The 27205-nt window shown below is 58.2% G+C and overlaps 3 protein-coding genes across 4 annotated transcripts in view; 2 read left to right on the forward strand and 1 right to left on the reverse strand.

The window, feature by feature from the left end:
• Positions 1–21897, forward strand: part of LOC117654370 (alkaline phosphatase, tissue-nonspecific isozyme-like) — a 48654-nt gene extending 26757 nt beyond the window's left edge. Inside the window, exons 3-11 of the mRNA XM_034400972.1 lie at positions 13060–13295; positions 15892–16066; positions 17055–17233; positions 18624–18834; positions 18942–19082; positions 19153–19347; positions 20422–20588; positions 20811–21035; positions 21114–21897. Coding sequence (XP_034256863.1) covers positions 13060–13295; positions 15892–16066; positions 17055–17233; positions 18624–18834; positions 18942–19082; positions 19153–19347; positions 20422–20588; positions 20811–21035; positions 21114–21368 — 1784 coding nt within the window. The 3' untranslated portion in view covers positions 21369–21897. The remainder of the gene's footprint in view (positions 1–13059; positions 13296–15891; positions 16067–17054; positions 17234–18623; positions 18835–18941; positions 19083–19152; positions 19348–20421; positions 20589–20810; positions 21036–21113) is intronic.
• On the reverse strand, positions 21716–22751 carry LOC117654376 (40S ribosomal protein S21-like). Of its 2 annotated transcripts, none has more exons than XM_034400978.1 (5): positions 22622–22751; positions 22466–22535; positions 22117–22252; positions 21866–21921; positions 21716–21777 (listed from the first exon to the last, which is right to left on the reverse strand). In XM_034400978.1, exons 2-5 carry the CDS (start codon positions 22513–22515, stop codon positions 21768–21770), a joined length of 252 nt encoding a protein of 83 aa, XP_034256869.1. In that variant the 5' UTR covers positions 22516–22535; positions 22622–22751; the 3' UTR covers positions 21716–21767. The 2 variants fall into 2 exon arrangements, with proteins under 2 accessions (XP_034256869.1, XP_034256870.1); XM_034400979.1 differs by having other exon boundaries at positions 22618–22699.
• Positions 22752–22804: 53 nt separating this feature from the next.
• Positions 22805–27063, forward strand: LOC117654373 (clavesin-2-like). Its single transcript, XM_034400974.1, has 7 exons — positions 22805–23097; positions 23207–23389; positions 23474–23678; positions 23759–23882; positions 23954–24166; positions 24242–24489; positions 24595–27063. Exons 2-7 carry the CDS (start codon positions 23236–23238, stop codon positions 24707–24709), a joined length of 1059 nt encoding a protein of 352 aa, XP_034256865.1. The 5' UTR covers positions 22805–23097; positions 23207–23235; the 3' UTR covers positions 24710–27063.
• The last annotated feature ends 142 nt before the right edge of the window (positions 27064–27205 follow it).

Below are 27205 nucleotides of genomic sequence, written 5' to 3' on the forward strand. Positions count from 1 at the left end.
CGGCCCTCTTCGCCTGATATTTTTTTCCGCGCGCAATAATTCAGGAGGAGGGGCGGTTCAGCGGGGAAAGCTTTTTCTTTGCGCTTCGAATTTGTGAGGGCGACTTAGACCGCTCTCTGCACGTCCACGCCCCCGCGCCGCCCCCGCGCCGCCCTCGGCGCCGCCCCCGCCCCCCGGCGCCACGCCACCTTCGGACGGGACGGGACGGGACCGAGGTCCATCTCCGTATTCGGGCCGTCCTCGCTGGGGCAGTACAGCGCCAGAGCCAGAATTACTTTCCAGGGAGTGGTTTATGGAAGTTTGATAAAATGGCTGCATCGCGTCGGGGCGCGGCCCAACGCCGCCCGCGCTGCAACGTCTTCCGATTTGCATGCCATTGCGGCGATGCCGAAGGCAAGGCGGCCATGTGGCGGCGGGCGGCGGTCTGCGGCGGTCTGCGGCGGTCCTTGGCGGTCCGCGAGGCCGCGGGGAAGCGGCACGAACATCGCATCCGTCCTGGCGGACAAGTGGCACTGTCCGGCCGGCCCGGCGGGGCGCGCTGCTCCGCTTCAAAGACAAGACGAGACTGGGATCCCACCGAGCCTTTTCCCTCTATCAGGATGAGGCTACATCCTTTTTGAGTTCATCCCCTTCGCCACTTCTCTCTCTCTCTTTCGCTCTTTCTCTTTTCGTTTCCTTTCACACTGGGCGCGTTGAGACATTCGACAAGCCCCTTCTGTCTCTCTCGCATTCAGTAGGGTTTGCTCCCCCCCCCCTTCACTCTCTTTCCCTCTTTCGATTCTTGAAAAGCCGTTCCCCCAAGCCAGAAGGGTCGCGGGGGGCCAAATAAGAAATCTGTTGAATACCCTGGGCGGAGAGATGTAGGCGGGCCCCTCGACCCCCAGGTGGCACTAGGGAGCAGTGGGGCTGTGTGTGGGTGTGGGGGAAGGGGCTTGTGTGTGTGTGTGATAGAGTGAGACCGGATCAGGGGCAGCCCTCTCTGGTGTGCTCCCCCCCCTCCCCCCTTACGGTGCTGTGTCCGACGGTGGAAAAATACAGGCGGCCCCACCCCCGAGAATGGACGTCATCGGCAGCTGAATTTTTCATGCTAGATCGTGATGGCCCTCGGGGATATTATAAAGAGGGCTGAGATTGGCCCGCGGCCCAACCTGTTTCGCTTCTGGCGCGCCGTGCCGCCGTGCCGCTGACCCGCTCCCCGTTTTTGCCGCCATCCCGCGCGCTCTGTGCATACGCCGAGGCATACGCCCTTTTTCGTTTTCCCGCCATTACACGCCTGCTTTCTTTTCATCGCGCGCCGCGTCGTTTTAACCCGCACGCGAATGAATAACACGCGAGTGCGGATGCCGGTGGCTGTGCCGGTGGCTGTGCTGGCGGCAGGCACTTGGACTCCTCGCGGAATGCCGCAGCGCCACGGCCGCCATCGGTTTGTTCAACAGGAAGAATCGGCCCGCGTCGGCATGGCGGTTTGGTTGGAAGCCGCAACGCCCTGACCCGAGCCTTGCTCCCACTCGGGCTTTCGCTGTGTTTACGTCGCACGTGGTGGTGCCCTGGTCCGGGCTGCGCTGGGCTGCGCCAGCCTGGGCGTGGCTCGGTGCCGCGTGGAGTGGCGGTGCGGGCGGTGCGCTGAGGCCGACGCCGAGGCGGGCCGTCCCCGGGGCGCCGTTCGTCAGGGAGTACATCGCCCAACAGCCCCGAGGAACTACTACAGTCGGCGGCAGGGCAAGCGTTGCGTTGCGGCCCGGAACTTTTTTCTTTTTTTCTTCTCGCTCCCCCTTCGTCACTAGTGTGGCGAGATAAAGCAGTAAACTTGTGTGTCCCGAGCAGTAAAACCAACAAATCTTAATGTTGCGGCCCGTGGCCCAGAGGGGCGCGGCGCAAGCAGGTCTGGGATGGCGAGAAAGTGGCTCCGACGCTCCGGCCGAACAATACGCCAGTGACAAGCGCCAAGCGCCCGCCCCATCCCCCTCCCCCGGCAGTCGAGTTTGCCAGTCCAGTAATTGTTTCGCTGAACGATTAACTTGGTTCCGGAGGACACGGAAAAGCGTCCGCGCGCTTCTGCAGCATGCTGCCATGCCGCTCGCGGCGGGCGCAGCCTCGGGCCCCGCGGACAGCGCCGGCCTTGTTGAGTTATGAGGCGAGGACGAGGACGAGGACGAGGACGAGGACGAGGACGAGGACGAGGACGAGGACGAGGACGAGGACGAGGACGAGGACGAGGACGAGGACGAGGACGAGGATGAGGACGAGGACGAGGACGACGATGAGGACGAGGACGAGGACGAGGACGAGGACGAGGACGAGGACGAGGACGAGGACGAGGACGACAACTTGCGAGGGTTCCGGGAAGAAGGCGCGGCCAATGCGTTCACCGCGACCACAGACCAGACCAGCGTGAGGAGCCGCGAACCAGGAGCACAAAAGGCCAAAAGGGCAGCCGGCCAGACGGGGCCGACCGTGGCGGGGCCGCGGCCCGCCGCCTTGGGGACGCGCTTCCCCGAAGGTTTGCGGTGACCACGCCAACTTTAGATGGGCCCCCGCTGGCGCACTGTAGCGCACTGCACTCCGCGCCTGATCGCTTTCTGGCGGGCCCGGCGCGGTGGGGCACGGCGGCGAGGAGACGGCGAGGGGCACCGCGATGGCGCCGCGAGGGCACGGCGGCGATGCAGAGCGAGGCAGAAGAAATGCTTTATAACGCGCGGCCTTGGAAGTCGGCGCGGTGCGAGCGCGGCGAGGTCGGCAGGGTCAGGCGCGCTTCCCTCTTTCTCGAGGGCCGCGAATGGTGATGGGATGGATGGCGCCCGGCGCCGCGTTAAGCCGAAACTCTACACCCTCTCCTCTCGGGCTGCGTTGGTGCGCTGCCGTCCCCTTTCCCTGGGTTCGAGTCCCGGTCGGGTGGCCCTTTTCCCGGGTCCCCCGAAAAGGCGGGAAATTAGTTAGCGGGGCCCGGAGGCACTGCGGCACCTGGCCGTCGAACCGCCGCACCCGCCCCGCCACGCCTCGCCATGCCTCGCGGGCTCAGCTGAGGGCGGCGCGGTTTACGAGTCCCGAGTTAAGTGGCGGCAGAAAGTGAAAGGGCCGGGGGATTGTCCAGGCGGGGTGCCGGAGCGCCGCGCCCTCGACGGTCAGGCCAGACCGCGGCCTTGCCGTGTTTCGCACACGGGCTCCCAGGAGCGGCGTGGCGAGCTGATCATGCAGGCTTCGCGGAGCGCCTGTCGATGCCAGGCTAGGCAATGCGCTCTGCTGCCGCGCGCGGCGGGCTGGCCTGGGGCGCGTTGCCGGGCGCTCTCGGTGCGGGCGGCGGGGACAGCGCGGGGAGTTGCCAACTGGGTGTGCGGAGATATGATTGTGTGTACCTGGGCCCGGCCGGGCCCACACGAGCCGAGCACCGAGCACAATGGGAGCCACATGTCGACGTTCAGCGGGGCCGTTGGGCCGTTGGGGCGGCGGGCCGTTACCGCACCTCACCTGAGGGAATGCCCCTGGGGCGACTTTTACCTGCGCGGAATGCGAAACCATTTAGGAATCCCGTTGTGAATGGCCAGTGCGCGCTCGGCAGGAGCGCTCTCGTGTCGCCAACCCCTCGACCCCGGCCCTTTGCGAGTGTGAGTGTGCGTGTGAGAGTGCGTGTGTGCGCGCGCGCGTGGAGTGTGAGAGTGAGTGGGAGCGAGAGGGTGGGGATTTTGTTTTGCACTGTTTTGCGGCCCGTGGCTGGTGTAAGAGCATCCCAGGGGCTTGCAAGTTGTCGCGTCTTTCTCGCCCCCCGCGTCTCTGTCCGAGTCCGCCTGGTCCTGACGTTCGACAAAACCAGCAGCCTCCGCCGCCCGCTGCCCGCCCCGATTTATGTGGAGTTGCTGGTCGGGCCGCCACCGGCAGCGCGGCGGATGGTAACAAGTGAGAGAGAGAGGGGAGAGGGGGGCGCGGGACGACATAAGAGCCACATAAAGCTCTTTGCTTTCCCTGGCCCCGCGGCTGCGCCACTCGAAGCCCTCTCGCAGCGCGTCGCCGCGGAGGGTGCGGAACAGCGACGGCGGTCGAGGCACTGCGAACGCGGAGGATGCCGAGGACAGTAGTGCGGCGCGGACACCTGCTGGCACGCCACGCCACGCCACGCGCGGTAATGGGTCATCAATACCTGTCCGGATCACGGCAGTGCCGGCACGGCGGCACGGCCGGCCAGCGCCGAGGGGAGACAACCCGATGACAAATGTGCAGGTCCAGGTGGGGCGAGGCGGCCGGACAGTGACGGCGGCACGGCGGCACGGCGGCACGGCGGCACGGTGCACCGGGGAGACCTCCCATCGCGCCCTCGCGCGCAGAATCGACTGCCGCCGAAAAATGAAATAACGTTGCAGTCGCCTTTTTTGTTGTTTTCGCTGCTGCCGCTCTTTCTTCGAGAGCCGGCGGCAGACAACGCACAGAAAAAGGGTCGAAAAGTTGTGGCGCCACCAGCAGGGCTTGAGCAGAGCGTCGACGTGGCGGCGGCCGCGGCACACCTCACTGCGCGCCGATCGGAGGGGTGGGGTGGAAGGGGAACCGCGAGGTGGAGGGGCGAAACTAATGCCGGCTAATGAGGTACTGTGTCACTGTTGTCTTAATCCGAGCCGACCGCCCCGCGAGTGCGAGACAGACAGCGACGAAAGCACCGTTCGGCTGACCTCGCGCGCGATGTGTAGTATCACCGACAAGGCGTGTTTATGCGCATCAAAAAAGCTCTGACTACACAAAATAACGTGCTCGCCAGAATATAAATTTAAAAATTCAGGAAGAAAATAAAAAAGTACACTTTTTGGATTTACGGTGCCGTTTTGCCAGCCGTATAACGCGTATAAACAGCGCCGAAGGCAAAACTGCCGGAAGCCAGGGCGAGGGGGGGAGAGAGAGAGAGAGAGAGAGAGAGAGAGAGAGAGAGAGAGAGAGAGAGAGAGAGAGAGAGAGAGAGAGAGAGAGAGAGAGAGAGAGAGAGAGAGAGAGAGAGAGAGAGAGAGAGAGAGAGAGAGAGCAACGGGAAAATGGAGAGCGTGACAAAACGAGTCGGGAGCGAGGTCGGGAGGCAAAGAGTGTCCACCCGCCGGTGGTGGAGGCGAGCTCTGCGGCCAGTGTACGTAGCACGGTAGGTAGTCCGTCCCAAGGTCCGTCCCTACATCAGACCCTACACCGGAAGAATTAATTAGAGAGCGGAGCCGAATTAACTCGTGTGCCCATGCATCACGGTCCCGGCCAGCCCGGCCAGCAGCGCCTGGCCTCTTTTCGGTGCATTTCGTGGAGCCCTGGGCCCTGGGCCTGGCCCTGGGGCGTCGCGACGGCAAGCAGGCGAGGCCGCGTCGCCAGTTCACAGTTCGCACCCCCACATTCCCGACTCCCGACCACCGACCCCTCCCGGCCCCGGAATCTTCACGCGTTGCCGTCCCTCCCAGTGCCGGTTCGCGGTACAGTCCCCCAAAGTACATTAATCCCGCAGCCCGCGCGCGTGGCGCGGCGCGGCGCGGCGCCACCACTATTGTGTCCCCGAAAGCGATTCAAGCGCCCAATTGTTCTTCCACTCGGAGGGGCTCGCTTTGTCCCGCGGAGACGGTTATCATACTTTCGTGTTCGAGTGGAAAATGCTCGGTCGCTGGCATTAGTTAGTTGCCCCACACGCGGGACGCTGCGGGAGGGGGGAGGGCGGGCTCGAGTGTAACGCACTTACACAGTGGCAAGTGGCGTGATGCAGACGGGGCTTCTTCCTCCCGGCTGAGCGTAGTGTCGGAGTTATTCCCGCCGCCCCGCCCCGCCCCGCCCCGCCGCGGACTCATTCAGCCCTGCGCGACGTGGCCTTGCCCAGGATGCCGGCAGAGGGCGGCCGGGGAGAGGTTTGTAAGGGCGGCCCGGCCCGCCTCCCTGAGGCAGCCAAGCAGTGCGGCAGCGCGAAAAAATCTCTCTCCCTCTCTGCCTTCATTTCTTGTCCAAGTTTCATGCGGTCTCGCCACGACGCCCCGCCGCGTAGCGACCCAGCAGGCGCAATCCGAGACGCCGCTTCATCGCTCTGTCTCCCTCGCACGCATGGCACGTCTCGCAGGGGTGCGAGAGAGGCAGCGCGACGTACCGCCGTTTCAGTCTGCAGCGGTGCCCCGCCTACCGGGATTAAACCACTCCGGGGCCGCGGCCCACCAGGACCGGCACGGCTGGTTCTAGCTTCGGACGGTCTTTTGGAGCCATTCCCGTGTCGCTTTGGCGGGGCGGGGCGGGGCGGGGCGGGGTGGGAGCGCCACGGAAATGAACCGGGCGCACTCGCGGCCGCCAAATGAAATTAAAAAAGATTAATAATCGCGAAACATTTCTCTTGGCCCCGACCCTCGACGAAAAAGCGGGAAGGAAGCGGGGATTGCTGACTCGTCCGGGCCATCAGCTAGGCTTCAGCTAGGCCTTCAGCTAAGCCTTCAGCTAGGCCTTCAGCATGGCCCCGCTGGGAGTCGAACCCGCGGACTGCGAGCGAATCGGCGAGTATCAAACGGCCTCTGAACCGGCGGAGCCAGTCGCCACCCCGCGCCGTGCCGCGCCCTGCCGCGCCCTGCCGCGCCGTGCCGTGCCGATGCCTGGGTTTGATAAGGCTCATAAACAGAGGGACACTGTGCCTGCTCGGAACGCCCCGCACCCCGGCGGCGCACCCAGGCATCTCTCTCTCTCGTGCACGCGCGTGTGTGTCTGTGTCTGTGTGTCTGCGTGCGTGTGTGTGTAAGTCTCTCACACAGCGGCGAATAATAACAGGGGCCGTGCATAATGCATGCAGAGCCTTCGCAACACGCGCACCACGCGCACCACGCCTCCAGGACAATTACTTTGCATGTGATACGGCGGGCCGAAGGCATCAAAGCACTCATGCATCGACAAAATGTGGGGCGGGGCGGAGCGGGGCGGAGCGGGGCGGGGCGGGGCGGGGCGGGGCGGGGCGGGGGCGGGGCGGCTCAATTACAATGGCGGCGGCGCAAAGTAGCGCTGAAGCGGCGTGAGGCGCGGGAAGCTTCGAAACGGGCCGGGAATCTGCCGTCGGCACGCAATGAGACGGGTGTGGGGAGAGGTGGGGGAGGGCGCGGCGGCCAGGCCCGTGGCCAGGCCCCGCTATGCTTAACAGGCAAACACAGACGAGGCTGGACGTTTACTTGGTGCCAGAGAATCCAAGGTAATCCGGTGTGCGCGGTGGCGGGGCGGGCGAGGCTTCCGCCGTCATATTGCTCGCGATATTCCAGACGGTGTTTTCCTTTTTTGTTGACTCGCCTTTAAGAGCGCGGACGTGGCGTCATTAAACGGCGGCAGGGGCGGCCAAGGGAATGCAGCGGCCGGATTGGTATTCCGCGCGGAGGGAATGTGTTGCGCGGCCGGACCTACGGCTGAGGAACTGTGGGGACCAGCTGCCTGGAGCAACCAGATCACTGTTTAGGCCTCGCTGGGAGGCTCTCAATGGTAAACCGTGTGGGCGGAGGTGGAGGCCTAGGCCTGATGTCCTGAGGCGGAATCGCTGGAGGCCTGGAGCGGAGCTGAGCCTGGAGCCTGGAGCCTGGGGCTGCCGCAGACTGCCTCGACGCCCCGCCGCGCTCATTCCAGTGTTTACCTCGCGGGGCGTGGCGTGGGTGCCGGGCGCTGGGGCGTTCTCGGCCGCGGCCGCCAAATTTGTTGCGGGCCGAGGAGTCGATATTAGTGGCCTTAGGGTCTGCGGCACCGTTCCCACTCCCACTGCCGCGGCTGTGGCGACGCGCGGGACGAGGACGGCGACTCTGCGACCCCGACGCCGCCCTGCCGCCCTGCCGCCCTGCGTGTCTGGGCAACTTGGTGGACTTTGGCCAACGGTTCCTAATTGGCAGAGTTTCCAACACGGCCTGGTTTCATCCAGCCAGCGCGAGCTTGTCTATTTTCGCAGCAGCGGACAGCCGGCCGGCAGGTGCGAGCCGCGCCCTTGCTGTCGTGTGTCGCTGGAGTGACGCCCGAGAAATGACGTGCTCCCCTCCCTTTCCGGGGTCCCAAGTGTCCCACAGTCCATCTCCTCAGCACAATAGTATACAAAGATACTATGCCAGGAGAAACTGGTTGCGCTACGGGAGTTGAACCCCCGAACCGCTTCTTATCCAGCCTCCAGCGCGGAGACCACTGAGCTACCGCACTGTTGATTATGGCGGAGCGCTGGGCGATGCAACGGACTTCCGTGTTGAGTGTCGCATCGCCAGGTTTCGGTGCCACACCAACGCTTAGTCGCGACTATGACCATCGATCAAGCCTATGACTAAAGCCTTTAATCGAGTCCTTTCATGCTGACTATTATTGGCGGTTCAGTCATCTCACTATTTAGCGTCTTATTGTGATCATCGGCTGAACAGTTGCAAGGATTGACTCGTGAACGCGCATTGGGGGTTCCACAAACCAGTTTTATCGTGAGGCACCGACCCCTTCTCTCAGTGCGCGCGGTATGTGGCAATGTGGCGCGGCCGGCCTCGCGAATAGGGGACCGTAGGGACTCACCCTGCCTGGAGGCCTGGAGGCCTGGGGCCGCGAGAACGACTCGACGCCCCGCCGCGCTCATTCCAGTGTTTACCTCGCGGGGCGTGGCGTTGGGGTGCCGGGGCGCTGGGGCGTTCTCGGCCGCGGCCGCCAAATTTGTTGCGGGCCGAGGAGTCGATATTAGTGGCCTTAGGGTCTGCGGCACCGTTCCCACTCCCACTGCCGCGGCTGTGGCGACGCGCGGGACGAGGACGGCGACTCTGCGACCCCGACGCCGCCCTGCCGCCCTGCCGCCCTGCGTCTGGGCAACTTTGGTGGACTTTGGCCAACGGTTCCTAATTGGCAGAGTTTCCAACACGGCCTGGTTTCAATCCAGCCAGCGCGAGCTTGTCTATTTTCGCAGCAGCGGACAGCCGGCCGGCAGGTGCGAGCCGCGCCCTAGCGTGTCGTGTGTCCGGCTGGAGTGACGCCCTGACGCCCTGACGTGTCGCCTCTCCAGGCAGAGGCGCCGTCGCAGCTCCAAACAATGCGGGCCTCCTGCACGCCCGCCTCCAGCGCCCTTCATTGCACCCTTTTAAAAGGGCAGTGGACCAGTGAAAATGTCAGTTGACCGTAGACAGAGGCCGGCCAACGCATCCTTTTTGCGCACCCCGAGGACGAGCTTGCGACGCTCTCTCTCGCCGCAACTTTGTAAAAGTAGCACGAGCCTCGTGTTGCGGCGAGTCGGACGACGAGACGGCGAGACACAGAGGCTGGCTCGCACGGTGCGGTGCACGCCGGCCGGCCAAGCCCTTTGAGGGCCAGCTGCTGCTGTACTGCTGCTGGCTCGCCGGACTCCTGGAGTAAGTTGCCCCCGAGGGGGAGGTCCACGCCCGATGGCCGGCCGGGCTGAGCTGCGTCCGCCGGAACTGTCACATTCCCCCAAATGATATTTCTTGCACCCAGCCTGGTCCTCGCCCCGCCCCCGCCCCACCAGCGCAGCACTGCTCAACAAACTGGCCGCATCCCACGCACTTTATCTCCGCCGCCTACCCCGAGGCCTGCCCCGATCGCCCCGTGCATCGGCCTCCCCCAGCAGCCCCCCCCCCTCCCCCTCCAGGTCGCCGCCAATCTCTCCCCACGGCCTGGGCGCGCCTTGGCGGCTGGCGACGAGACGCGGGGACAGTGGCGCGGCCCCGCGGCCCCGCGCCGTGTGTTTTGGCCGAGTAACGATGCCGCCTATCTTCCTCCTCCTTCCGTCGTCTTCTTGCCTCCGGCGGCTTGGACGGGCCTGGACGGGCCTGGACGCCCGGCGCGCGATTCCGGGATTTATGAATGCCTTCAGAGACCAATTTATCAGTGTGCCGGCCGGTGCCGGCGGCCAGCCCGAGCTGCCAGCCAACAGGCCCGCTGTGACGAGACGGCGGCCAGGGCAGTGAAAGTGAAAGTCTCGCGGCCGTAACTCGGTGCTTTACTCCCCTTGCCGGCCGCTCCGGGCCTTGGGCCTTCCACACCCAATCCCCCAGTGGCGGTGCGCGGCGCGCGGCCCGGATATTGCCCGAGTCATCGCCGCCCCTCTGCCCGCCAGCCGCCAGCCTCTCGGTGTTGTTGTGGCCGTCGGCCTGCCGTCGGCCTGCCGTCGGCCCTCGCCATTCACGCGGCTGAGCGATGATGGACGCTTCGAGGCCGCGGCGCAGCGAGGCGAGCGGGACTGGCGGCGAAGCGCGAAGCGCGAAGCGCGAAGCACCCCGCCGCTGTCATTGGCACGCACCCGTTCCCGGCAAAGCCCTCGCCGTCGAAGCCCGTCGGAGCCGCCGAAGCCCCCGCAGTGCGGCGGCTAAGCTGCCCGGCGCGCTCGCCACCGGGGCGGGTTGCCTGCCCTGCCCGGCGAGGCAGGCGAGGGGGTGCGCGGAGAGGCAATACACCCGGCATGACAAATCGCGCCGCTTTAGTAACAAATCGGCCCCCCTTCGCGGGGAGGGGAGGGGGTGTACGTGCGTGGTGCGTGACGTGCACGCCGTGCTCCACACGTCGGAGGCGAGGCGGGCGAAGGGGCTCTCCGCCGCCACCGCGTCGGCAGGGCCGCGGGGCGCAGGGCCGGGAGAGCAGGGAGCGTGTGGGGCGAATTGCGTTACAATCGGGAGGCAAAGTTAATCGACGGCTGTGAGCCGGGCGGTGCGGCGTGGGGGCTGCGGGGGCGGCGGCCGGGGGCGGGGGCGCCAGGCGGGCCCCGGAGTCACGTACAAGACGGCCTGGCGGGGCGTGCGCGGCGCGGCGCGGCGCTAGTCCTGCTTCCATAATGAATCTCAGAGCCCTCGAGAGATGGGCGAGGCACGAGCGCCACCCCGACGGCCTGATGGCGTGATGCGTGGGTCGCGGTGGGTCGGAACGCCTTGCGACGTCGCGAGACGAGGCGAGGTGCACGCGGCGACCTCGCGGCGACCTCGCGGCGACGGGGGGCCCTTGGCCCGCCCCTTGGACTTTGACACACGACACCTCTTTGTTTTATCTTTTCCGCGAACTGTCACAACAGGGCGCGGCAAGGTGAACCGGCGCTAATTGCCCAGGTGTGTCTTTGTTGTGGCGGCCCCCATGTGTACCAAAAACTTCTGGAACGCCCCGCCCCGCCGCAACCCGCCCCGCCGCACCCCGCCCCACCCGGCACCGCCGGGGCTTTAATGACGATGAATGCAGCGAGCAGCGGCGGCAGCGCAATTTTGACGTCGCCGGGTTGGTACCGCCTTGGCTGCGCGGCGCGGCGCGTTGGCGCGGTTGGCATTGCTGAAGCGACGGGGGAGCCACATGTCTTCATGAGGTGTACGCGCTCCGCGCCCCTCGCCCCGCGCCCCGCGCGCGATATCGCCTCGGCTTCCAATGAAGCGCCAGCACACTGTGGGAAGGGCCGCGCGTTGCCAGCATGGAGACCTATTTTTCGTCACCGTGAAACCGCCATGTTTCGAGAGGCGGTGGAAGTAGGCGCTGCTCGCAGCTTTGCGGCGCTTTGCGGCGCTTTGCGGCCGGCAGCGCTGGTGCGTCATGCCGGCCATGCAGCAGAGGCGGCCTGTGGAGCGCGGTGCTCTCGATGCTCTCGGCTCTCGATGCTTGATTCCAGCGAATCCCAGACCCCAACGAGCGGGGTCTACCTTAATCCCTGTGCATTTTGACGAAACACTAACCCACTATATGCATTTCGTCGCAGTGACTGCAGTTTGCGTGTGTGAGAGTGCTGTGTCCCGTGCAAAAGCGGCTCTTCAAAAACGGTCGTCACATGACGGCGCGTCCAGGGGCGGCGGCGCCCAGCGAGCACATCGTCACGTCGTCGTCACGTCGTCGTCACGTCGTCAAAGTGACAAGACACAGCGGAAGTATGGCCGTCCAGAGGGCCATGAATAACGCACTGCCCTGCCGGCCGTGCCCCTTGTTGTGCGTCGCGTCGCGTCGCCTCGCGTCGCCTCGCGTCCGAGCCTGATATCCATCACGCACATCGCACACAGCGCACACATCGCACATGGCGAATGAATAATCAATTTGTCCCGCGGCGCGTTTCTCCCCCGGCCGGCCGGGCTGGAAGCTGGACGCTGGACCAGCGCCAAAATTTAACATCAGCTCTCTGTGCGCGGCGTTCGCGACTCTGTGTGTGTGTGTGTGTGTGTGTGTGTGTGTGTGTGTGTGTGTGATGTGTCGGTGTCACATTGTCGTGTGTGTTGGAGCGGTTTGGAAGCTTCCCCGAAAAGAAAACAAGGAGGAAATATGCCGCGGGAAATATAGCAGTTTATCATCCCGTGCCCCCTCACCCCCCACCCCACCCTCTCTTTTTCTCCCTCTCTCTCTTTCCCGCTGGCTTCACACACACACACACACACACACACACACACACACACGCCGCGGCGACAAAACGCCGCGAATTACAGCGCGTCACTCCGGGCAATAATTTTGTGCCAGACTATCAGGGCGACGCGGGGCGACGGGGCGACGTGCCGCCCGGCCCTTATTGTTATGACTTGACCACCGCTGCGTTGCGCTGCGTTGCGCTGCGTTGGGCTGCGCTGCCCTGCTTGGCATTACGCCGTCCATCACGCGGAGTCTGGGAGTCCCGGCCGGCAGCACCAGCCATGGCTGCACTTGTTACTCGTTTTGGAGCGGGCGTGCCCAGGGCGTGCCGAGGGCTTGCAGTGCCGGGGAAGGCGGACCGGACAGGCTATCGAACCCGATCCGGGATGATGTAGTGCTGCTGCGGCGTCCGCGCTGGGCGCGCTGGCGGCTGCGGACATGTGCGGGCTGGCGCGCGCCACCGCAGCCCGCCGCTCGGGAACGCCACGCCGCGCCACGCCGCGCCACGCGTGCCTGACAGCCATGAGAACCACAACCCGATCGCCACCACGCTAAACACGCGCCGTTTCCCGCGGCTTGCGTTTGATTAATTGAACGTTTTTACCAAAGAGACCGCCGTGTTTGCTCGGGACCGGCCTATGCGGTCGAAAGCGCGCCGCCGATGCCCCCCAGTGTGTTTGTCGTCCCCGGCGGCCTGGCGACCCCGTTCCGATCGTGTTTCCGCCCCGTCTATTCATTCACTGCCTGTCCATGTTGTTGATGTTGTTGTTGTTGTTGTTGCAGACCGCACGTTCTGGTACGCCGAGGCGCGCGCCAAGCTGCGGCAGCGGCTGCACTCCGGGTCGTCGACGCTGCCCCGCCCCCTGCCGCACGCCAAGAACGTGATCCTGCTGGTGGGCGACGGCATGGGCACGGCCACCGTCACGGCGGCCAGGATCCTGCGCGGCCAGCGCCAGGGCAAGCACGGCGAGGAGGCGGAGCTGGCCTGGGACCACTTCCCCACCGTGGGGCTGGTCAAGGTGAGCGTCTTTGTGGTGGCCCCAACGAGGCAGGCCTGAAACCACACTCAAAAGCAAAATGGCTGCCAATGATTGAAATTGAAAAATGCCATTTTACCAAATCCGTGGGTAGTCACCAAGTTGATTCCCGTTCTGGTTTCACAAGAACGGTTTAATCACACATCCCAGCAAGAGCAAGCAAAAGAAAGGTTTGAAGAGGTTGTTGCTCTTGACTTTGGTTTGTTTGTTTTGTGTGGGTTTTTTTTTCGTTTTGTTTTTGTTTTGAATGTACGAAGTGAAGAAACAAAATCCAAGGAGACGCCGGGTGGGTGCGGCGACGCATAAATCAAACGCCGGCCGCCCCGCCGCCCCGCTAAGTTGTTGTCAAGCGCCTTTTGGAAAGTTAAAAACAATATCAAATCCATTAGGCGAGACAAAAGGCGGCGGCGCTTGTCTTTATCGGCGCGGTCCTGGTGCTCCAGGGTCCTCCAGGGTCCTCCAGTCCCCTCGAGGGGCTTCGCGGGGCGCCACCCGGAATACAGAGCGAGTATGCACGCCGCGGAGCAGCCAATGATTTACCGGCGGAGAGCATCGAGGCGCCGCCCGGTCTAATTGGGCAGAGACAACGGGACCCCCCTCCACCGCAAATACCCCCACCACCAATCCCCCCGCCGACTGACTGCAGCTCTCGTTCAGCTTCCCAACTTGTATGATTTTCCGGCAGGTGCGGTGCAAATTTCACCTTTTTTTCCGACGGAGCTTCGCGGGGCACTTTCCGAGATTTTCCAATTTTCCGAGAGCGGTGTCAATGCGCCGGAAGAGAGGAGCGGAGGCGGGCCGGAGGCCCTCCTGCCGGCTTATTCTATTCCCGACCGGCGCGGCCGCGCGCGGGTCGACAGAAAGAAAGACTGAAACTAAATTGGGAAACAACAACGCGAATCGCCGCGCCGTTCCCGGCGGCCAATCCTAGTGGCGGCCGTGACCAAAATTTAAACAAAGCAGAAAGCCTCCTGATTTGGTTTCCGCTCGGTTTACCTAAAGTCTGCGCGCCGGCGGTGGGGGTGGTGGCGGCGGCGGGCCTGCGCCCTGTTTTTATTAAATGGTGTTTCTTTGAAGCCCTATTCCCTCTTTTTCGGGAATCTCCCGCAGCACGACGATGATGCTCTCCCTTTTTTTGCGAACCCGTACCTGTCTTTGAGCCGGAGACAATACACAGCAAAAATGAAAATATAACAATAAGAAAATAATAATAATGATGATGTCCGCTCCGAAGGGCGATGCACACTTTCGGGCAGCCTGGGGCGCGGCGTGGCGTGGCGTGGCGCGGCGTGGTGGCGACGCGACGGCCGTCGGTGGGATCAGCCAGGAAATGGAGGCCGCCGTTCGATCCGCCCCTTAACGTTCGTCATCCATCCTTGGCGTTTTTTCCTCCTCTCGCGAGACGAATGGCGGCGGGTAGAACTGCGGGAGTCCAGTCAGCCGGCCTTACCGATACGCCCCGTGAGAGCGAGAGAGATGGATTCGTCCCTTTCAGACGGAATCAGCCTGATGGCGGTGGCCAAGCAGGGCCTGGTCGAGCAGCACTTATATCTCTCTTCCGCGGCTCGCAGTCCTCGGTGCCGTTTACAGTATACGACAGCGTGCAGGCAACAATCGCGTCGCCGCCGCCATGCCGCCCTTCTCGCCAGCTTCTCCGCTGCTCGATTTTGCGTGCGGTGCTGCGGTGTGGTGGGCGAAGAAATTATATGCACCCGCCACGCCAGGCCCTCAGTCGGGCCACGCCGCGCCACGCCACGCCGCGCCACACTGCGGCTATTGAATGAGGGAGGCGGCCAACCATTCCTGGCCAAGGGCTGAGGCCGCCAGGGCGTCCGTTTATTCTTTCAGCGAGGCCGTGGCCGGTCGGGGCCGTGGTCGAGGCCGTGGTCGAGGCCGTGGTCGAGGCCGTGGTCGAGGCCGTGGTCGAGGCCGTGGTCGAGGCCGTGGTCGAGGCCGAGGGGGCGGCGGGGTCCGGCAGCGCAGCCAGTCTGGCGGCTAATGAGTGTGGACGTGTGAATAACTGGGGTAACACGCCGCCCTGGCCGCGTTACCGTCCCTCTCGCACTCACGGGGCGTCCCCTGCGCTCCGTTAGGGTGCGAGAGGGACAGAGCGAAGCGGGCAACTTGCTCGGAACCGGCCCGCAGACATTAATCCAGGCGCTGCCGCCCCTTTTTCCGCTACTACTCTAATAGATTATCGGACAGCGTGGCGGCGCGCGGCGCGGCGGGGCCGTGGCTGGGGCCGTGGCCGTGGCTGGGGCCGTCCCATTACCGCACCCGCGTATTCATAACGCACCTGCCAGCGGCGCTGCAGCGGCTCAAAGGGCGGCTCAAAGGGCGGCGCGCAGAGTGACCGTCAGGCCAATCATCAAGGCCCGCCTGCAGCCCGCAGCGCCAATGTAGCGCTCCCGCAAAAAAAAAAACTGGTTTTTGTTGCGGTTTTTGTTGTTATTCTAGCAAGATTTTTTCTTCGCCGTTTGTTTTTATCTATGATACGGCTTACCTTTCAAAACCTTTCAGGCTTCAACATCGCTCATCAGTCAATAAGTTACACGAGTTGCACGCCTCCCTGTTGCAGACGTACAACGCGGACGCGCAGGTCGGCGAGTCGTCGGCGTGCGCCACGGCCCTCATGTGCGGCGTCAAGGCCAACTTCGAGACGGTGGGCATGGACGCGCGCGGCCGCTTCGAGAACTGCGCCACGACGTTCAACTCCAAAGTGCCGTCCCTGCTCACCTGGGCGCAGCAGGAAGGTAATGCCGGTGTCGCCGTCCCGGCGCAGCGGGTCCCCGGGACCCTCTTGGCCTCTATTTATCGGCGGAGTCGGTCAGTGGCGCAGGCCAAGCCGGGCCAAGCGAAGCAAAACCAAGGAAAGCGTGGTGGAATGCCGCTCCAATTTGAGCGCGGCTGGGACGGCAGCACGACGGCAGCACGACGGCGACGACGGCGACGACGGCACGGCGCGGCGGCCGCGAGACGGTGCTCCGAGAGCAGCCGCAGGATTCCAGCAAATAATTGGCGGGGCTCGGCGGAGTGGACCGCCAATTAAGGAGAAATGCACCGAGTCATTAATTCCGAAGGCTCCTGGCGTCCGGGCGCGCGTCCGGGCGCCGAGCAAAAGCTCAACTTGGCCGGTCTGCAGCGGCGAGACAAGCTCCGGCACACTGTCGGCCCACTGCTCCCTCACGTATCGGGGGCCATTGCTATGTACGGCCGAGTGGTGCCTGCAGGCTGGCTCGCTCCGTCTCTCTCGCACTCGTGGAGCGGTCCGTCCGGACGCGAGAGAGACGGAGCGACTCTTGTCGGAATGGGCCTTATGCTGGGCGGTCGCCTTATCCAGTGGCATCTCGCGAGGGGGGCAATTTGCCGAGCACGGGGCAGGCTTCGAATGTCCGGGTTTCCGGCCAGCGGCCGCCCCCTGCCCGCCCCCTGGCCGCCCCCGGACGGCGGACACTTAACGGTGCGCTAGCCTGGAATGGGGAATCGGGCAGGGCAGCGGGCACGTAAAACAGAGTGTTTCCCTAAAACACGTCTCAGATTTCCAAAAATCTCCGATAATTGTGAAATTTGCTGACTCTTTCATGCCCTGCCTCTAGGCTATTAGGGGAGCACGGCCTCGCGCAAAGTTGATGAAAATGTGGTTGCAAAGTTTTGCTGACTTGACTTAGGACCGTGTCAAATCTGGTGACTCTGTGAAGCACCCTGTAGTGCACTGTAGTGTTTGCTGGGGGCGTGTTGCAGGCAAGGCGACGGGCGTGGTGACGACGACGCGGATCACCCACGCCACCCCGGCCGCGCTGTACGCCACCGCCGCGTCCCGCTACTGGGAGGACGACGGCAAGGTGCCGCCCAGCAGCCGGCGCGTGTGCAAGGACATCGCCCGCCAGCTGGCCGAGGAGGAGCCGGGCCGGAACCTCAACGTAAGTTCGTTCCCAATTTGCAGCAAAACAGTTCACTCCTGTGAGGAAGGCTCTCCGACTCGAATCAGGTGATCTGAGACGCGCACGCATGGTCAGCAGCAGCAGCTCCGCTCCGCTCCACTCCGTGCCCTCCCTCCGTCCCAGTGGTAACGGCTGAACTTGACTCGTAACGAGTTTAACATGGGCGCAGGCACTGCCTGCCACGCAGACGCGGCCCCGGGACGTTACGGCGTTTCCACTGTTACGGCCGCAGGGGAGGGGAGCAAGGGGAGGGGAGGGGAGGGGAGGGGAGGGGAGGGGAGGGGAGGGGGGGGGGCGCTACACACATTAGGGAGGAATTCGGTGCGGCGGGGCAGGTCTCGGCCCGCAGCTTGCAGCTTCTATTCGGATTCCGGCAATGAACGCTTCTTTCGCAGGCTGCACACAAAAACGGCGCCGGCCCTTGATTCAGATGCAAAGGGGCGCCGCAGAGTGCCGGACGCGGCCGGACGGCGAGGGGACCGGCACGGCGGCACGTGCATGGCTGCCAGCCTCGTCTGGCCGCCGGCAGGGTGTCCTTCACTGGGGCGGGGCCCAAGAGTTCACACAGTGTTGCGTCCGTTGCACCCCACTTGGCGCCCGAGCGCCGCAAGCGCCGCAAGGTCCTCAGCAGACGTGCAGCGCGCAACCCGCTCGCTGAAATATTTAAAGGGCAGTCCCGCCCCGGTGGAGCCGGACCGCCGGACCGCCGGACCGCCCCTCGGGAAAAGGGTCCTGCAATCAATGTGGTCGAATCTAGGGCGAGGAGAGGCGAGGCGAGAGGAGGTCACACCTCCCAATAGTGCGCTGCTGATGACCAGCCCCAGCCAGGCAGCCAGGCAGCCAGGCGCCCGCCAGCGCGAGGCTGGGCCGCGCGCTCCACTGGCGTGCGCGGCGGCCGGCCTACCCTGCCGTCGGCGGGCGTTCCAGCCGCAGTGTCAGCCGGCCGGCCGGGCCTCGGCCGCGAAGGGTGGGCAGAACGGGGAGTGGGAGTGGAAAAGGACGAAGGGGAATTAATGTTTGACTGAAGCGACAAAAAGTTCCCCCTTCTTTCGGTATAGAATAAAATAGAGAACAAAGTGGTGCGGGCGATGAATGAATAAAGTATGAGAGAGGCAGCGCGTTCGGCAGCGGGCTCGGCAGCAGGCGGAGCCGCGACCTCGGCCGCCGTGTCCTCTGCTCGTCCAGCAAGGACGGCCTGGCGGCCTGGCCGGCCGGACCGGAGGACTTACTTCATTCATGAGTGTCCACGTGCGGCACCTGTGGGCTTTGGCCCAGCATGGCCCAGCATGGCCCAGCATGGCCCGGCTGCCCGGCTTTGGTCGTCCGCGCCTCTACCGGTGAATAATGGAGTTGGCGCTGCTGCCGGCAGGTGGCGCTCGGCGGCGGCCGCCGGCACTTCCTGCCCAAGGCGACCAAGGACCCCGAGGCGCCCAACGAGGAGGGCCGCCGCCAGGACGGCCGCAACCTGGTGGACGAGTGGCTCAAGGACAAGTCGCGGCGCGGCCTCCGCGCGCAGTACGCCTGGAGCAAGTCGCAGCTGCAGACCGCGGCCAGCGCGCCGGGCATCACGCATCTGCTGGGTACGTCCCGCGCCGGCCTGAGCGCGCCTGCGCAGTGCGGCGCAGTGTCAAGAGACTCGAGTTCCACTCCCGCCAGGACCGTGCTTGACGCCCCTTTTCTGTCGCAGGGCTGTTCGCCTACTCGCACATGGACTTCGAGGCGGACCGCGACGCGGGGCCCGACGGCGACCCCTCGCTGGCCGACATGACGCGCGCCGCCCTGGCCGTGCTCATGCGCCAGCCCAGGGGCTTTTTCCTCTTCATCGAAGGCACGTTCCTCGCCACACACGCACTGCAGTAACTCGAACATGGGTTTGCCTAATTGTGCTCCTCTTGCAGGAGGTCGCATCGACCACGCGCACCACTACAACAACGCGTACCGCGCCCTGGACGAGACGCTGGCGCTCGAGTCGGCGCTGTTGGCCGCCATGGAGCTGGTGGACGTCACCGACACCCTCATCGTGCTCACGGCGGACCACTCGCACGTGCTGACCCTGGGCGGACTGGCCACGCCGCGTGGCAACCCTATCCTGGGTAAGCAAGGCCGCTCCCACTTCCCCATCTCGTGTGTGTGAGTGTGTGAGTGAGTGAGTGTGTGTGTGTGTGTGGGGGGGGGGGGCTGGCTCGCTACTCGTCGTGCGTGAGTGTACACAGTACGCGTATCAACACCCACAGTCAAACAGACGGTCGCACAGACGTCGCGCCGTCACTGCGAGGAAAACTGTGTGCTGAGCACACCCGCAACCCCAGACGAGACGAAGGCAAGCGAGACAGCGCCCAAGACACACAGACATCTATAAAGTTGGTATTGAAATAATGATAGCCCCGGCGAAGCGAAGTGAACGAAGGCCAGACTGCGCACGGCCTGGCCCTCGGCCTGGCCAGGCAGGCAGGCTGTTGCTGCGCGCGCTGCGCGAAAAGGAGAAGTGCGGCTCGGCGAGCAAGGACCAGCGAGGACACCCAGAAGAGGGACGGAGAGGCACGGGTCACTTCCGGGGCTGCCGGACCGGACCGGAGCAGACTGCGGGTGCTGCCGGACTGGAGCGGCTAGCAGGCCAGGAAGGGCTGGAGGGCTGAGAGGGCGCTCTCTCCTCCGAGCCCTCGGAGCCTGCTTGCTGCCTGCTTGCTGCCTGCTTGCAGCCCTCCGAGCGGGACGGCCGGGACGGGGCGATACGGTGGCAGACGGCCAAGCTCTCCATTTTATTGGGCCTCCGGCCGTCCGGCCAACCTCCGCCCCGGCGGCCCCGTCCGAGTGGAAAGCGGCGAGCGGCCGGCAAAGTCGCGGCACCAAAGAGGTTGCTACAAAAGTTGCCTGTAATAATTTCCGGTTTCTCTTAATGAAATCAGCAGCCGGCTGAATTACATCCGCAGCGTGGGCTGCGGCTTCGCCGGGCTTCGCGACCCGCCGGTCGAGGTCGATCGCCGGGGAGGTGTCGCATCGCCATGGAAGGAAGCCTTTGATTTATCAGCTTCTTTTTTCTATAAATAAATATTGGATTTGCGCTTGGTTTTTGGTTCTGGGTGGCTGGTACTCCTGGTAGCTTACTCCTCCGATGGTTTAGGGTTAAAAGCAGAAGTTGAACGGGGCCGTTGTCCGGCGTGTTCCAGGCGTCGACTCCAAGGTGTCCGACGTGGACGGCATGCCCTACTCCACGCTGCTCTACGGCAACGGCCCCGGCTACAGCGCGCCGCGCGCCGTGCCGCCGAACCGCACCCGGGACAGCGGCCACCCCATGAGCATGGGCCGAGCGCCGCCCGTGCCCGAGGACGAGGAGGTGGGTTATTTGTTGCTCGCCGCGCCCTGCGGCCCCGCGAGTGCGAGAGAGACAGAGCGACGAAAGCACGGAAGTCTTTCGGCATGCCCGCATATTCCATGGCCGTTCCCTGTGGACTGATTCCGCACCGAGTTTGGTCTTTCGGTCTCTTTTGCACTTGTGGAAAGGACTTCCCCATGAGCGTGACAGCGAGTGTTTTGATGTTCTTGGGCGCTGCTCCAGGCCCGCAACCGCGTGCACGGGTCCGCGGTGCCGCGGCAGTGGGCCACACACGGCGGCGAGGACGTGGCCGTGTACTCGCAGGGCCCGCTGGCACACGCGCTGCTGGGAGGCAGCATGGACCAGACCTTCATCCCCCACGCCATCGCCTACATCGCCTGCCTGGCCGACTTCGCGGAGCGCTGCCGCTCGGGGAAGGACAACTACACGACCCCACCTCGGATACAGGTTGGCCTTGTCAGGCCTATGTTGTTTTCTAACTTTTTCATGCTGCCTTATTGCACAGTTATTTGTTGACTGTCCCAGGATCACATGTGTGGTGGACCAGAACTTGGGAAAGTGGCTCCACCTGGCTCCATGCAGCCCGGCCCCCAGCCTGAAGTGGTGGCCAGCAGTGTTGTTGCGGATGATGGTACAAAGAAGAAGGCCAACGTTCAAGCAACTATCACAGCAAACGTTAGCGCACCCAGCATAGGTAACAGTTATCACTACCAAGTCGGAATTTTGCTCTACCTGTGCATATCGGCCCTACATTTTCTAAGTGAGAAGGACAGCTACTGAACTCAAGGACACAGATTGTAAAATGTTGGCAGAAAAAGTGTGTTTTTATTGAAAGTTCTCTTCAACGAATCAACGAAGAGCAGACGACAGAAATGTGGAGCAGGTTGGCCCAAGAATAATGTACAATTCGATCCCAACTCTTGTCCTCCTTCCTCATCAAATACATCATGTATTCTGTATGTGGGCTCAAATCCTGTGATGTGATTTTCTTTTTAATTGTAAAAAAAAAAACTTTTTTAGAAAATAAAATTATGAAAAGCTGAACAGTATGTCTCATAATTGGATCTGAGATCTTCAAAGGCCAAATGTTAAAAATGAAAAGGATAACACAATAATCAAACTCCAAGTTAGTTTTTTATTTTTTTTATTTTTTATAGAATATTTTGAAAGTTGGCATGCCTAGTAGTTCCTAAAAGAAGGCAAAAGAGAAATATGGTCAGACTAAACACAAACATATTTCACTAGAAATCTATTAAATTTCAGAAGAAGACACTTACTTTGCAATGACATTGTCCTTCTTAGCCAGCCTGGTGATGCAGTCATCAGACTCACCCTACCAACAAGAAAAGAAAGGTGAAAATCAGTAACTATGATAACAGTCACCTGGCGAAAGTAGCAGTAAGCGATGAGTGAGGGCAACAAAGACCCTATCTATTAACTGACAATTTCTTTGACAAAGAAATGAATACACTCAAAACAAGAGCAGACAAGTTCTGGACAATAGCGCACTTGAAAAGCCTTAACGTACCATCCTTCGGATTTCACCGCAGAGAGCGTAAGTCTTGCAGGTGTCCAACATAAGGCCAGTCACAGGGTCGACATCAACGATTTCGATCTGAATGGAAGCATGATCTTTCGCGTGGATGATCCTGTTGCTCGCAGAGCTGAAAAACAAAAGCCTTTCTAAGAAACACAAGGGCCCGGCTCAGAGAGGTTAGACGTCCGAAAGTGAAGTAATAGCTCAGTTAATTGACAAAAGCCCGTTCTATTGGTCAATAAACGGCATTCATACTTAAAGATTAAAGTTTTAGTTAGAAGACTAAACCTTTCAACAAGGAATGACAGGTAAAAATAAGGAACCATGTGGTCGTACTTACCACTTCCTCGGGCAGTACAAGTCAACAAATTCTCCGGCGTCGTTTTCCATGATAGCGGCAGGAGGTGCACCTAAAACAGCAAGTCGACAAAGAAATGAGATTTGGAATGCAACCTGAAGATTCCGAATGAAACGATAAATGATTCGACGTACGTACACAACCACAACACGGCTCGGAATAGGGAAGAAGAATGACAAGAAAGTTCTGGGAGGATGAAGAAGAAGAAGAAGGAGAGGAGAAGAAGACGAGGAAGAGACAATTCAGTTAGCCTTTCTCCTGTGTTGATTGGACGCTGAACAACCAATCAGAACGTAACAAACACGATTGTCGCAAAACTCGTCTTAACTGAACTTGGCAGAGTGGCAGTGGCAGTGCACGTTGGTACAAAATTGTTTTGATTTATTTTGAAAAGAAAAACATAATTCTTGTTTTGGTCCAAAGGACAGCCCGCAAGTTGATGTCTACCATCTGATTTTAAAATGTATTTTTGTATTCACTTTTATTCATAAATAACGACAATGCTTTGAATCTAGCCTTTGAATCTAGTCCTGCCTGTACTGTCAAAATTTAAAGGTTATACCTTCTGCTGCGTTTTTAACAAGTCTCATGATATTTGGGATTTTACTGAAAATGTGAGTTTTCTTTGAATTTCAGTCAAAGTCATTATTAAAGTACGTTTTGGATGAATCAAATCTAAGGATTTCCCCATTATTAATTTTTTTTAAAATTGCTTTGTGTTAGCATTGAGTTACATCTTTGAAGAAACAACCATGGCTGAATATACTGAATATGGATTTGGCATGCGTCTGGATGCTAACCTTCCCAGATTAAATGCTGGAATTACTTTACCCAAGAAGGATATCCCAACCCCAGAACAAGCTCTGCAGTCAATTCGTTCTCTCCTACGGTCAAGGCCAGATGTTGGTATGTTGTGTGAAAAGAAGACGACTTATGTCCTAGTTAAGATGTGTTATTAAAAATGTTGTTTTCTTGTTCTGCACTCTCTAGAATTTACCAGGACAGATGATGAGTTTCTTCTAAGATTCCTTCATGCAAGGAAAATGAATGTGCAAGAAAGTTTTCAACTGCTTACCAATTACTTTTTGTACCGCCAACGCAATCGCCACCTGTTCATTCATCTCAATGCCCAGGATGAGTCCATTCAGCTGGCTCTGAAGGATGGTTTTCCAGGAGTTCTTCAACAGAGAGACAGGTTTGTTGATCACTATTTGGTGTCAAACATGTAGTTGCATCACTTAAAAAAAAAAACAATTTATTGGTTTCATTGTTTAGGAAGGGAAGATGTGTCCTAGTAATCTTCACCGCTCACTGGGATCATTGTAATTATTCCTTGATAGCTGTTTACAGAGCTCTGTTGTTGACTTTAGAAAAGCTTGTTGAAGAGAAGCAGAATCAGGTAAATATTCAAACTTATTAAGTTTCCCATATTAATTGATAAATTTCTAATCCTGCTTCTTTATATTGCAGCTGAATGGTTTTGTCGTGGTCGTTGATTGGACTGACTTTTCTTTCCGACAATCTTCAAATTTAAATCCTAAAGTTCTTAAACTCATGATTGAAGGGCTTCAAGACTGTTTTCCAGCTCGCTTCAAAGGAATTCATTTCATTAACCAGCCATGGTATGTGGAAGCTTTACTGACTATGATACGCCCATTTCTAAAGGAAAAGACTAAGGAAAAGGTCAGTGAAAATGAACCATGCTCTATGTTTTTCTTGTATGTTAAAATTTCCTTACCCTCAACTTTTTGTGTGTAGATTTACATGCATGGCAACAACATGAGTACTCTTCATGAGTATGTGAGCAAAGATATATTACCATCAGAGCTTGGTGGAGAAGGACCTTCATTCAATCCTACAGTGTGGTCAGACCGTTTGCTGGAGGAAAGTTTGAAAACCGCAGAAGATCCCTTAAACGATACCATATCAGAGGGAAGTGGAAATGATTCTGACAGCAGCAGCAGCACAGAACCTGAAGGGCCGAGCCCAATTTCCAGTAATGTGAGGTAAATTCTAGAAAATGCACCTTTAACAGCAGCTTTTATCAACATCACTTTTGCTTATTTTTTAGATAACCCTAATTTATTTTGTCCCTTTTCCATGTTTTACAGGAAGTCTGAAACAGTACCAGATTCCTTAAATGGAAAACAATTTACTAAGAAGCCACTGGCTCGAAAGAGTAGTCACGCTCTTACACCCATTTCACCTGCTGCAAAGAAGTCCTGATAAATATGGTAGACTACCATTTTACAATATAACTTGTTGTTAACCACATATTGTGGGTGGAGGGGAGGTGATTGTAGCATGAATCAGTATTCCTGCTATAGCTAGACTTAAATTGAGGTCTGATGATAAATATTCTAATTTTTGATTAGGATTTGAACCCTTACTGTACAATGTTTATTTTTTACATTTTAGAAAAAATGGGACTACTGGTAGTTTGAGTCGTTTTTATGATTCATGTTATAAAAAAATCTGTCAAGTCACAGAAGCGTCCTGGCCAGGGTATCTTGACAAAGTGTGTCTTGCAGGACACAGCCAAAATCTTGAAGCCATCTGGAATGGGCGGGTCTTTGTCCAGGTTGGCCTATCTGTTTCGGATTCTGAGACTGGTTTTGAGAGTACTGCCCAATGGTGGTGTATTGCTCCCATCCCAACGCTACCAACATAGAATGGCCGGGACTCTAGAATGTCTAGTGTCTTGAATGTCAGACTAAATTTGCTCCTCTTTTGTAAAGAATAAGTTTGAGAGTTATAAACTTGGGCCACTTAAAAAATATTTAATGACCTTTTTATGATCTATGTGATGATTTGTCTAAGATCTGTGCCAACTAATTCCAAAATGGTTGCTCTTCTGCTGACTTTGTTTTTAGAGTAAGCAGTGTACTTCCCTGTCTTCCAATTTCAGAAATGAACAGTATTTACTTCCACAGTATTATCTTTACCCAGTAATAGTTTTAAAACTTGTAATAATTTTCACTTTATTGCTGCCTTGAGTTTGTCTTCTGCTTTCAAAGAGTGTCTCAAGCGACAGCTGGTATCTATCTCCCTGTTTTATTTTCTTTGTCTTTTTGTTTGTTGTAATGGCAAATGCATATTTAGCTATAAGCAAGTTGTGCCAAGAACCTTTGGACACGTTATTGTTTGGTTTGGTAGCAAGCATATTATTTCTCAAAGCATTTGGTGTGGATCTAAACAAAGAAATCCTTTTTATATTTTTGTGAGTGTAGACACCAAAAGATCTGACTTAATTATTCTTGACTGGAGGGTTTAGTACCACAAGTTGCATCTCCCTCAGTTATTTTGTTTGTCTGTTTGTTCGTGGGTTTTTTTTTTGTTGTTTTTTTTTTTTAGGATTGTGTGTTATTCTTTCAGTTTTCCCTCTGTGTACCTTGCTTTTTATTGTGATTCTCAAACTAGTTTAGTTTCCTGTGATGTTTTTATTTCAACCTCTTACTTTTCAAAAACCAAGGCTTAGCACTTCTCTTATCTCTTGTTGGAACTTATTTTCCATAAATTGACCAATCAGTTCTTGTTTCTTGCTCTGCCTTAAAAATGTATTTATATATTTTTCCTCACAGCTTTCTTATTTAATCTTATTATGTTTTGGTTGGTGTTACCATGGTGTTACCTTTTTATGTGATTGTAATTTTAAATTTAAAATATTATCTGCAGTGTTTAATTTTCAGAGCCCTTGCACTTATGTTCCAAAAAAGTAAGCTGTAAGTGAGCTGCAACAGTATTACCATTATTATGAGTTCAATGGATCTGTATGCATGAGATTTATATGGTTATTCCTGTTTTTCTTATTGTTATTTTAGTTTAGCGAAAGCAACACTTGTACTTATACCTGTTTACTGCAAGTAATGCTGTTGGTTATCCATGTACTTAATTGTTTCTGTTGATTTTTCCTCTTTCGTTAATGTGATATTCTGAAAAAGTTTTTAAAAAATCTCCTCAATGTACAGTATGGTACAGTTTTCTACCATGAGTTTTTCGTATGTTTAGTGTAATCAAACTGGACTAAAGGAAAATTTTCTTTGGTGTTTTTTTATTATATGAGTTGGTGGAACTGGTGCTGGTAAAATTCCTACGGTGCTGGTAAGATTCTCATTATGTCTTATATGAAACGGAGACTTCTTGTTTTGCTTTAAACTGGAAGATCAACTTCCATACTGCATTGTGTCTCCTTTGTAATCACATTGCATTCTTGTTTAATTTGAATTAGAGATAAAAGGCAATATTATCTGTGAACATCAGATGAATTTTAACCAAAGTTTTATTGTTAACATGCTTCTGACACATCAGTCAAAGACTGTGTTCATTTATGATTTTGTGCTGCAATACCCGCTGTCAGTACTGGCCTGAAATCTGTGCTGGAATGAAAGGGCTGTGTGTGCAGTGAAGACTCGGTTGTTAGATACATTGCAATTTCGTCATTCCCCTGTACGTGACACCAGGCATGCAATAAACCTGATGCCTGTCATTCCTGATTTTAGTCAAGTGAGAACAAATATGATGCTGGTTTTGTAAGATGCTTGCCCATGTGTTGTTTGGAAATAATAAAGAAAAATCCTTTTTCATGATTGTGGTTGTAATCTTCTTCTCCTGGTTTCTCCCATGTTCCAATCATAAATTGGAAATTGGAAAAGTTGCTCTAGGTTCTCACACTGTTTTTCAAATCTTCCGCTGAACAACTGAATAGCCAACTCCTGAACACTA

Source organism: Thrips palmi, unplaced genomic scaffold (genome assembly GCF_012932325.1).
Source record: "Thrips palmi isolate BJ-2018 unplaced genomic scaffold, TpBJ-2018v1 HiC_scaffold_10, whole genome shotgun sequence".
In the NCBI taxonomy this organism is placed as follows: Eukaryota; Metazoa; Arthropoda; class Insecta; order Thysanoptera; family Thripidae; genus Thrips; species Thrips palmi.

What these genes read in the sequence shown, in the direction of transcription:
- LOC117654376 (XM_034400978.1), bottom strand. Translation starts at nt 22,515, where the DNA reads ATGGAAAACGACGCCGGAGAATTTGTTGACTTGTACTGCCCGAGGAAG. An exon ending in TTGTACTGCCCGAGGAAGTG is followed by an intron (nt 22,253 to 22,465) that starts GTAAGTACGACC and finishes TTTGTTTTTCAG; the next exon opens with CTCTGCGAGCAACAGGATCA. An exon ending in GCGGTGAAATCCGAAGGATG is followed by an intron (nt 21,922 to 22,116) that starts GTACGTTAAGGC and finishes TCTTGTTGGTAG; the next exon opens with GGTGAGTCTGATGACTGCAT.
- LOC117654373 (XM_034400974.1), top strand. Translation starts at nt 23,236, where the DNA reads ATGGCTGAATATACTGAATATGGATTTGGCATGCGTCTGGATGCTAAC. An exon ending in GTTCTTCAACAGAGAGACAG is followed by an intron (nt 23,679 to 23,758) that starts GTTTGTTGATCA and finishes TTCATTGTTTAG; the next exon opens with GAAGGGAAGATGTGTCCTAG. An exon ending in CCAATTTCCAGTAATGTGAG is followed by an intron (nt 24,490 to 24,594) that starts GTAAATTCTAGA and finishes CATGTTTTACAG; the next exon opens with GAAGTCTGAAACAGTACCAG.